Source organism: Heteronotia binoei, chromosome 14 (genome assembly GCF_032191835.1).
Source record: "Heteronotia binoei isolate CCM8104 ecotype False Entrance Well chromosome 14, APGP_CSIRO_Hbin_v1, whole genome shotgun sequence".
NCBI classification, from domain to species: Eukaryota; Metazoa; Chordata; class Lepidosauria; order Squamata; family Gekkonidae; genus Heteronotia; species Heteronotia binoei.
The window spans coordinates 63,934,879-63,945,179 of record NC_083236.1 but is presented as its reverse complement, the minus strand read 5'-3'; the positions used below and the strand labels follow the sequence as shown (position 1 = coordinate 63,945,179).

At 48.8% G+C, this 10,301-nt stretch overlaps 1 protein-coding gene across 1 annotated transcript in view; it reads left to right on the top strand.

The window, feature by feature from the left end:
• The first annotated feature begins 2,680 nt into the window (after positions 1-2,680).
• The window catches only part of KCNG4 (potassium voltage-gated channel modifier subfamily G member 4), a 52,452-nt gene continuing 44,831 nt past the window's right edge, over positions 2,681-10,301 (top strand). The window contains exon 1 of the mRNA XM_060253997.1: positions 2,681-3,473. Coding sequence (XP_060109980.1) covers positions 2,730-3,473 — 744 coding nt within the window. The 5' untranslated portion in view covers positions 2,681-2,729. The remainder of the gene's footprint in view (positions 3,474-10,301) is intronic.

Below are 10,301 nucleotides of genomic sequence, written 5' to 3'. Positions count from 1 at the left end.
GCTACCTGAAAACCCAGCTTCCACTGGGGATCGAACTCAAGTCGTAAGCAGAGCGTAGGACTGCAGTACTGCAGCTTTAACACTCTGTGCCATGGGGCTGAAAGGAGTTGAAAGGAGCCGGCAGTAAATGACATGACCTCTGCCTGAGACCTTGGAGAGCTGCTGTGAGTCTGAGTAGACAATACTGACTTTGATGGACCCAGGGCCTGGTTCAGTGTAAGGTAGCTTCATATGCATTAGGAGGGGTTGTGGCTCAGTGGCAGAGCATCTTCTCGATGTGCAGAAGGTCCCAGCTTCAACCCTCAGCATTCCTAGGCAGGAGTGGATGGGAAAGACCTCCGCCCGAGACCCTGGAGAGCTGCTGCTAGTCTGAGAAGAACTAATCAAGGGGTGGCCAAACTGTGGCTCAGGGGCCACATGTGGCCCTTTCATACAAATTATGTGGCTCTCAAAGCCCCCACCACTCTGTCGGCAAGCTTGGAGAAGGCAGTGCTCTCTTTAAATCACTTCTCCAAGCCAAGCCAGCTGATGGCTTGGAGAATGTATTTAAAGTCATGTTCCCTCCATTTCTCCCTCCCTCCTCCCTCCCTATCTTCCTCCCTTCCTCCCTTTTTTCTTCCTTCTTTCTTTCCTTCCTTCCTCCCTCCTTTTTTCCTCCCTCCCTCCTTCCCTTCTTTCCTTCCTCCCTCCCTCCCTCCCTCCCTTCCTTCCTTCCTTCCTTCCTTCCTTCCTTCCTTCCTTCCTTCCTTCCTTCCTTCCTTCCTTCCTTCCTTTCTCCCTCCCTCCCTTCTTTCCTTCCTTCCTCCCTCCTTCCCTTCTTTCTTCCCTCCCTCCCTTCCCTCAAACATCTGACGCTCATGTCTTGCAGCTCTTAAACATCTGATGTTTATTCTATCTGGCTCTTACGTTAACCAAGTTTGGCCACCCCTGAACTGATGGACTGATGGTCTGATTCAGGATAAGGAAGCTTCAGGTTTATTTATTTGTTTCCTCTGTTTGCATCCTGACTTTCTCCCTAGTGGGGGTCCAAAACAGCTAACAGCATCCCCCCTCACCTCCATTTTATCATCACAACAACCCTGCAAGGTTGACTGGCCTGAGACTTCAAAACTGGCCCAACCTCACCCAGCCAGCTTCCAGGGCAGTGTAAATAAAAAACCGCTAAGAGATAGCATAATTGTAAACAACCAGTGTAATGCAGAGGTCAGTGGTGTTCTGATCAAGCTTGCACCTAGAACTTCAAATAAACAAGAGCATGTAGCAAAAAGACATTCACAGAAGACAGTTCAAAAACAGGGGTATAAATCTGCAATTCTTCTTCTTCTTCTTCTTCTTCTTCTTCTTCTTCTTCTTCTTCTTCTTCTTCTTCTTCTTCTTCTTCTTCTTCTTCTTCTTCTTCTTCTTCTTCTTCTTCTTCTTCTTCTTCTTCTTCTTCTTTCCAATTCCAAAGGATTGAAGTAACAATATTCCCAAAGGAGTAGCAATATTCCAGTATTTAGTTCACAGAACTAAAGGAAGCGCTTCCAAAGACGTCTGTTCTAGTTATCAAGACGTTTCATCTGTCTTTCTTCGGTTTGGAGGCTTATTTATCACTGGAACCCAATCTTTACAATCTAACTGACATGTTCTGAACCTTGTTGGTCTTCTATGAATGTATTGTAAAGACTGGGTTCCAGTGATAAATAAGCCTCCAAACTGAAGAAAGACAGATGAAACGTCTTGATATCTAGAACAGACGTCTTTGGAAAGGCTTCCTTTAGTTCTATGAACTAAATACTGGGATATTGTTACTCCTTTGTGATTGGAAAGACTGTTTTTGAACTGTCTTCTGTAAATGTCTTTTTGCTACATGCTCTTGTTTATCTGAAGTTCTATGTGCAAGCTTGGTCAGAACACCACTGAACTCAACATTACACTGTCTGGTTGTTTAAACTTTATGGTGTCTCTTCATGATTTTTTTTTATTTACACAGCTGTGCACTAAGATCCTATTGCTTCGCTACACCAGCTTCCAGGGCAGAGCAGGGAGGGATTCGAATCTGGGTCTCCCAGCTCCGAGTCCAACTGTCAAGCACTGATATTTCTCAATAATCAAGCTTTTGTTCTTTTAATCAAAAGTTGCTTTATTGTAAAACTCCATAGCTTGGTCAAGGACAGAATCCTTGGAAGTAATGACGTACACAACATTGCATAGTTACTTATAGGAAAACTTCAAAAGGATAGCATACAGATAACTTCAAAAGGATAACATACAGATGCAATTTGAGTCACGGGTTCAAAGACTACAAGCTAGTATCTCGTTTATGGCTAAGGAATGTCAGCTAATAAAAACATCTCCCTTTCTCACACTTTCTCTGAGAGCTGATAAGACCTGTCTGTGTGAATCAGGGGGAGAGGCATACACAGTTACTGCAAGGTTAGCCTAAACATCCTGGGTCCGGATGAATTTATTATGCACCCTTTCGTTGCAAAGGTGGGGGTAAGGGACGGAATAGGCCAAGGTGGTGCTCTGCTTTATCTCTGGCCTGCCTATTAGGCACGTAGAAATAGCATGCTTGACACCAACGCTTTAACTGCTACATCGACGCGTGTTCCTATGATGGATGCTTTTGTTTGCCATTAAACCATGTTCACGGTTCTTTACATTCCCGCCCTCTCCCCACGCTGCCGTCTCCCCCAGCTAGCTCTGCTCTGATGCCGCTTCGGGAGCCCCGTTGACCACCCCCAGCGATGCCGATCCTCTCCGGAGGCAGCGACTTTGACTACAGCTATAACTCCTGCAGCTCCCTAAGCCACCTCTTCCCCATCTCGGCGGTCGAGGCGCCCCCAGCCAAAGGGGTCCATTACCAAAGGGCCCGCCGGATTTACCACCCGGAGCAGGCCGAGAAGGTTGACCCGAAGAAAGAGGTCTTGATCAACGTCGGGGGCTTCAAGTATCTCCTCCCCTGGAGCACCCTGGACGAGTTCCCAGCGTCCCGGCTGAGCAAACTCAAGTTCTGCAGCACCTACGAAGAGATCACCCAGCTGTGCGATGACTACGACGAAGACACCCAAGAGTTCTTCTTCGACAGGAACCCCAGCGCCTTCGGGATGATCCTCAGCTTCTTAGCAGCCGGGAAACTGATGCTTTTCCGAGACACCTGTGCCTTGTCTTTCCTGGAGGAGCTGAGGTACTGGGGGATCGAGGAGTCCAACTTGGAGAACTGCTGCTTCCGAAAGCTCTTCCAGAGGCTCGAGGAGTTTGCGGAAGTGCGCAAGGAGGAAGAGATGCACCAGGACACGGATACACCCTGCGACCTGGAGGAGGAGACCCGGTTCGGACAGTTTATGAGCAAGCTCAGGGATATGGTGGAAAACCCCCAGTCGGGTCTTCCGGGGAAGGTCTTTGCCTGCCTTTCCATCCTCTTTGTGGCCACCACGGCCATCAGCCTCTGCGTCAGCACAATGCCGGATCTGCGAGCAGAAGAAGACAGGGTAAGTCACTGTTCCGTTGCAGTTGGGATCACCGGTGGTTTTACATACGGGTGGCAAGGAGGTAAAGCCAGTATTTCCTGAACCAAGGGCATATCTCCAGCCCTGTTCGCCCGTGTGTTTGCATATCTCTTGATTTATCCACTCTTGAGTGCATTTAAGAAGAGCTCTGCAGTACTGCAGTCCTAAGCTCTGCTCATGACCTGAGTTCGATTCCCGGCGGTAGCTGGGCTTTCAGGTAGCTGGCTCCAGGTTGACTCAGCCTTCCATCCTTCCGAGGTCGGTCAAATGAGTACCCAGTTTGCTGGGGGGGAAGCGTAGATGACTGGGGAAGGCCATGGCCAACCACCCTGTAAAAAGTCTGCCGTGAAAACGTTGTGAAAGCAATGATCCCCCAGAGTCGAAAACGACTGGTGCTTGCACAGGGGGACTAACTTTACCTTACTCTTTACATTAGGCTTCTGTCTTGCCTTTTGGTTGCAACCTGAATGTGAACTGGATCGATCTGAATAAATTTAAATTTTACGTTTGCAATGTAAACAGCCCCATGGCGCACAGTGGTAAAGCTGCAGTACTGCAGTCTGAACTGCAGTCCTAAGCTCTGCTCACGACCTGAGTTCGATCCCAGTGGAAGCTAGGTTCAGGTAGCCGGCTCCAGGTTGACTCAGCCTTCCATCCTTCCGAGGTCGGTCAAATGAGTACCCAGCTTGCTGGGGGGGAAGTGTAGAGGACTGGGGAAGGCAATGGCAAACCACCCCGTAAAAAGTCTGCCGTGAAAATGCTGTGAAAGCAACGTCACCCCAGAGTCGGAAACGACTGGTGCTTGCACAGGGAACCTTTCCTTTCCTTCCTGCTGGATCTCAGATCCAACATAAATGAGACCTTGTTGGGCCAGGTCATGTCGGGCCAGGCCATGTGTGTACCTATTTAAGATTAGTTATAAAGGACACAGATAAATGTAATTAAGGATTTTTTTAAAAAAACACCTTAAAACATGCTTAAAACATTAGCAGTCGTATGTCTTAAAGGTGCCTTCTTTGTATCTCTCCTGTGCATTCCAGGGAACTGGGCAAAGGAAGCTCTGGCTCTTTCCTTCCTTCCCCAGGGGACCAGGAGGGGGAGGAGCCTCAGCCAATAGAAGGAAGAGAGGCTTGGCTCAGTAGCTCTGCTGTGCAATTGAGAGAGCCTGGCAAAGCAAGCTCTGCATCCTCCCCTTCCTCCCCAATGGAGGAGCCTCAGACAATGGAGAAAACAGAGGCTTTGCTCTGTAGCTCCTGTGCAATTGAGGAAGCCTAGCAAAGCAAGCTGTTATGCAGAAGGAAGCAAGAGAGAGGGAGAAGGAAGCAGATGACAGCCCGTTGCTCAGGGGCCTGATAGGAGTCCTCCGAGGGCCTGATTCAACTCCCGGGCCGTGTGTTTAACACCCCTGCCCTAGAAGTCTCACAGCAAGTAAAAGAAGGCAAAACCCTAAGGTTTCAGCTCAAACAGCTGAAACACTGGGCTTCTGAAAAGGAGGTCCCATTTGATAACCAATGGCTAATAGGAGAGCCAGTTTGGTGTAGTGGTTAAAAGTGCGGACTCTTATCTGGGAGAACCGGGTTTGATTCCCCACTCCTCCACTTGCAGCTGCTGGCATGGCCTTGGGTCAGCCATAGCTCTGGCAGAGGTTGTCCTTGAAAAGGCAGCTGCTGAGAGAGCTTTCCTAGCCCCCCCCCCCCTACCTCACAGGGTGTCTGTTGTGGGGGAAGAAGGTAAAGGAGATTGTGAGCCGCTCTGAGACTCTTCGGAGTGGAGGGGGGGGGATATAAATCCAATATCTTCTTCTAATAGCAGGCCCCTCCAATCCTCCTGGAGCTTACATTAGCTCCTGCAAGAAGAGCCCTGTAAGCTCCAGGAGGATTGGCTCCATCAGGGGTGTGTGGCCTGATAGGCAAAGGAATTCCTGCTACAAAAAAAGCCCTGGCTAACAGCCATCAATAGACCTAGTCTTTGGGAAACTGTTTGATTCATTTTTAAAACCATGTAAATTAGCCTCACACTTTGTGACGGTAAGTTCCAGGAATGAATTACACGCAGTATGAAGAAGTATGTGCTTCATAAATCTTGTACCCTGGGCCTTTTTTTTTAGCAGAAACTCCTTTGCACTTAAGAGTATCCAAAATTAAAAAGAAGCCCGGTGGCACCTGGACTTCAGAATGCCTTGATCAGGTTTATCCCAGACTCCTGGGCTTCTAGCTCCCTATTTCCACTTCTTAACTGATCCTCACCAAAGAAGAGCACTCATGCTAGCTAGAGTCAATGCATTACCATCGGCCATCCTTTTCGGAAGATACCACAGAATCCCCCACAATCTTAGACGGTGCCCTTGTAGCCAAGGAGTCATCGAAACGGTCCCTCATGTTCTCCTGGACTGCTCTTTCTATAGCAGCCCACGAGCAAGATACCTAGATGCACTGCTCTCCGACCATCAAGGCCTTTCTGACAGTGCCAAGGTCCGCTTTTTACTCCACGGGAAACACAACTTTGTCACTACTCACGTTGCTTGCTTTTTACAGGTTGTGATCCAAATCAGGTATAAACAATTTTATTAGTAACATATGGTAGCAGAACTATATCTACAACTTATAAAAGCTTAAAGTAAAAGAAAGATCTTTCTACCCCATATCTTACTTTCCCCCCACCCCTCCCTCCGTTACTTGACCCCCGCCAGTGTTTCTTAAAAAAAAAAAAGTATTAAAGGTACCCTTAACTATTAAGAAAAAACAAAAAACCCCAAAAGTTATATTGTGATCCAAATCAGAGAGGCTTTTACTCATGCATAGCCCACAGCTAGTTTATGTCATTTAACTCTTGCTGGTTTTTAAGGTTTTATTATATTCTATAGTGTTACTGTTGGTTTTAAACTATACTGTATTCTTACATTAATGCCAATAATGCGGGACTTTAGTCAGTTCTGCAGGGCTTGCAAAACCACCCTCTTTATGCAAGCATATAAGGAGCCCTGAAAACGATACCTAGCCATCGAAACATTTCTACTGAACATAGCACCTTAATTTATTGTAGTTTTAACTTTTTATGTAACCGTTTTTAAATGTATGTATCAACTGTATTTTAAAATTGTTTTATGTAAATCATGGGATACCATGTCTTGTTAGCCGCCCTGAGCCTGCTTCGGCGGGGAGGGCGGGATACAAATAAAAGTTTATTATTATTATTATTAAAGGTCTAATGAATGGGGTGTCGAAATCACTAGTTATGAGGGACGGATCTGACATAAATGAGACTGTATTGGGCCAGGCTGGGTCATGTCAGGCTGGGCCATGTGGGTACCTAGTTAAGATTAGGTAGCAGAGATAAAAACTTTTTAAAGGACGCAAAACACAACTAAAGATTTTTTATTTTAAAAAAACAACAACAACGTAAAATAAAACATGCTTAAAACAGCTGCACTTGTTGGTCTTAGAGGTGCGTTCTTTGTATTTCTTCCATGGGATCCAGGGAACTGGGCCAAGGAAGCTCTTGGCTCTTTCCCTCCCTCCCCCAGGGGACCGGGAAGAGGAGGAGCCTCAGCCAATGGAGAAAACGGAGGTTTTGCTCTGTAGCTTCTGTGCGACTGAGCAAGCCTGGCAAAGCAAGCTGTGATGCAGAAGGAAGCAGGAGAGAGGGAGAAGGACGCAGACAAGAACCAGTTGCTCAAGGGCCTGATAGGAGCCCTCCGGGGGCCTGATTCGGAATCTCTGTTTCAGCCTGGAGATCTCCCGCTTTGACAACTGATCTCTAGCTGGCAGAGATCAGCTCTGTGGAGAAACGCCATTTTGGTCAATGTTGGTGCTTCATTGGGAGGGAAAACATGAAACTCCTAAGCAGGCTTGGGGCTAGCCTTCCCCTCACTCCCCCCCTCCCTTCCAGAGCCAAACCAACAACGCTAGGGGGAAAGTCTCCTAGAGCGGCAGGAAGTTCTTTTGTTCGTGGCATGTGTTAGGCAGGAAGAGAAGGCAGTTGGCAGCTGGCGCTCTGGAAGAGAGGTTGCTTGCCTGTGGGCTCCTGCCTGTGGGGGAGGCCTGCTCAGGAAAATGAGGCCTCCAGGCAGTAAGACCAAGTAAGTCATCCAAAAAGGCAGGGCGTGTTTAGATCAGGGACAGTAGGACACGTTTAAAACCACATTTTGTTTGTCATGCTGTTTGCTGTACGGGTGCTGTGCTGTGCTTACATGCAACTGTTTTTGATTTGTTTTTCTTTCCCTTCCTTTTTCTCTTGTAAATAAATATTTTTTTTTTCTGTTTTAAATGCTGGCAGTCAATCTCTGTACCACATAGATCCCCAAACCGCTTTAGACCACGCTGTTTTAAGAAGGGGGCCCCGGGGAAGGGGGAAGGCATGCAGTTGGATAAGGTGCCAATCCTCCAGGGGTTCCCCAAAGAAGTGCTGAGGTCTCTGTGAAACCCAAGTGCAGGGTGGCAGAGGACCTTGAGGCCTGGCCTCACAGCTGGAGAGGGGGATTGGGAGTCCTGTTCCTCTCAATCTGAACCCCTAGACTGAGCAGGTGGTGGCAGCGAGCCCAAGGGGCAGGAGGAGAAATAGCTCCCTCCAGGAGTTGGCGACTCAATAGGGAGCTGACGGGACTGGGTCTGAAGGCAGAATCGGGCCGGTTCCGCCACAAGCTCCACTGGAGAAAATGGCTGCTTACAGAGACTGGTGTCATTCTAAAATACCCCATGCAGCAGGTGCAGGAAAAACTGGTTCTGTCTGACAACTGGAAAAATGCACCTGTTGTGGGTGGCTGCAGAGGTCAGAGAAAAGTCGACGGGCACAGCATGGGGGCAGCGTCTCCTCTGAGACGGGCACGTGAGCAGCCGCTCCTTAACACAGGGAGCCCCACTCGGCAGCATCCTGGAGCAGGGTTGCCAAGTCCGATTTAAGAAATACCTGGGGACTTTGGGGGTGGAGCCTGGAGGCTTTGGGGGTGGATCCAGGAGCAAGGATGCGACGAGCACAATTGAACTCCGAAAGGAGTTGTGGCCATCACATCGAAAGGGGCCGCACTCCTTTTAAATGCCTTCCCTCCCATTTGGAATAACGGAGAGGGGCACCTTTTTTTGGCAGGGGGGGGGATCCGTGGGTATCTGGGGCTCTGGGCAAGCTGTATCACATTTAAAGGGACGGCACACCTTTTCAATGCCTTCCTTCCATAGGAAATAATGAAGGATAGGGGCACCTTCTTTTGGGGTTGATAGAATTGGATCCCCTGGTTCAGTCTTTTTGAAACTTGGGGGGGTATTTTGGGGAGAGGCACTAGATGCTATACTGAAAAATTTGGTGCCCCTACCCCAAAAAACAGCCCCCCCAGAGCCCCAGTTACCCACAGATCAATTCTCCATGATTTTCTATGGGAATAAATCTCCACAGGGAATAACAGAGCTCCCAGCAGACATTTCCCTCCCCTCCCCCCGCTTTCTGATGACCCTGAAGCGGGGGGAGGGCCTCCAAACCAGGGGATCCCCTGCCCCCACCTGGGGATTGGCAACCCTAACTCTATGGCAGTGGTCCCCGCTGAGGGGCCCCTCCTCCCCCAATCCCCGCCCTCTCCCGGCTCCACCCTCAAAGTCTCCAGGTATTTTCCAACCCAGACCTGGCAACTCACCTGATGATGGAATCACAGCTCATTTATGGTGACCCTATAATGGTTTTTCTTTTAAGGCAAGAGACAAACCGAGATGGTTTCCCACCTCTGAGTAGCAACCCCGGACTTCCTCAGCCGTTTCCTATCCAACGACTAAGCTTAGCTTCTGAGATCTCAGGAAACTGAGATAACCTTAGGGTTGCCAATCGCCAGGTGGGGGCAGGGGATCCCCTGGTTTGGAGGCCCTCTCCCCGCTTCAGGGTCATCAGAAAGCGGGGTGGGGAGTGGGGGAGGGAAATGTCTGCTGAGCACTCCGTTATTCCCCATTAAGATAGATCCCCATAGGGGTATAATAGAGAATTGATCCGCAGCTATCTGGGGCTCTGGGGAGGCTGTTTTGTGAGGTAGAGGCACCAAACTTGCAGCATAGCATCCAGTGCCTCTCCACAAATTACCCGCCAAGTTTCAAAAAGATTGGACCAGGAGATCCAATTCTATGAGCCCCAGAAGAAGGTGTCGCTATCCTTCATTATTTCCAATGGAGGGAAGGCATTTAAAAGGTTTGTGGTCCCTTTCATTGTGATGGTCAGAACTCCCTTTGGTCAGAACTCCCTTTGCTTGTCACAATCTTGTTCTTGGCTCCACCCCCAATGTCTCCTGGCTCCACCCCCAAAGTCCCCAGATATTTCTTGAATTGGACTTGGCAACCCTAGCTAGTCTGGACTTTCCAGGTCAGGGCAAACGAGCTCCGGAAAATTAGCAGCAGTATGGAAAGGAGCAGGGAATCGTAGCTGACAGCAAGAATGGATGAGAGGATTACACTTTTGTGCGTGGGTTGTGATTTGAAAAGTAAGTTGCTTGCAAACCCAGTTTGATGCAAGCTTGCAAGCTGGGAAATGAGAGAGTCTTGCTTTTGCATTCAAGTGAGTTGGGAGGGGGGGGGGGAAGCAAAACCAGATCTGGCCCCCACCCCCAATTCTGGAATGCAGAATAGAATCAATCTCTGTCCCCAGCTATCAATATCCCCTAGGGTTGCCAGGCTCCAGGTGGGGCCTGGAGATCTCTCACTTTTACAGTGGATCTCCAGCTGTAGCTTGCTGTAACCCTGTTAGTGACCTGTCTGGAACTGTAAAAAACTGCAACTATGGGTCTTAGTGAGAAGTGCCTTGTCACGATCGGAGTTTAGGGAAAGCCTGGAAGGCGAAAATGGG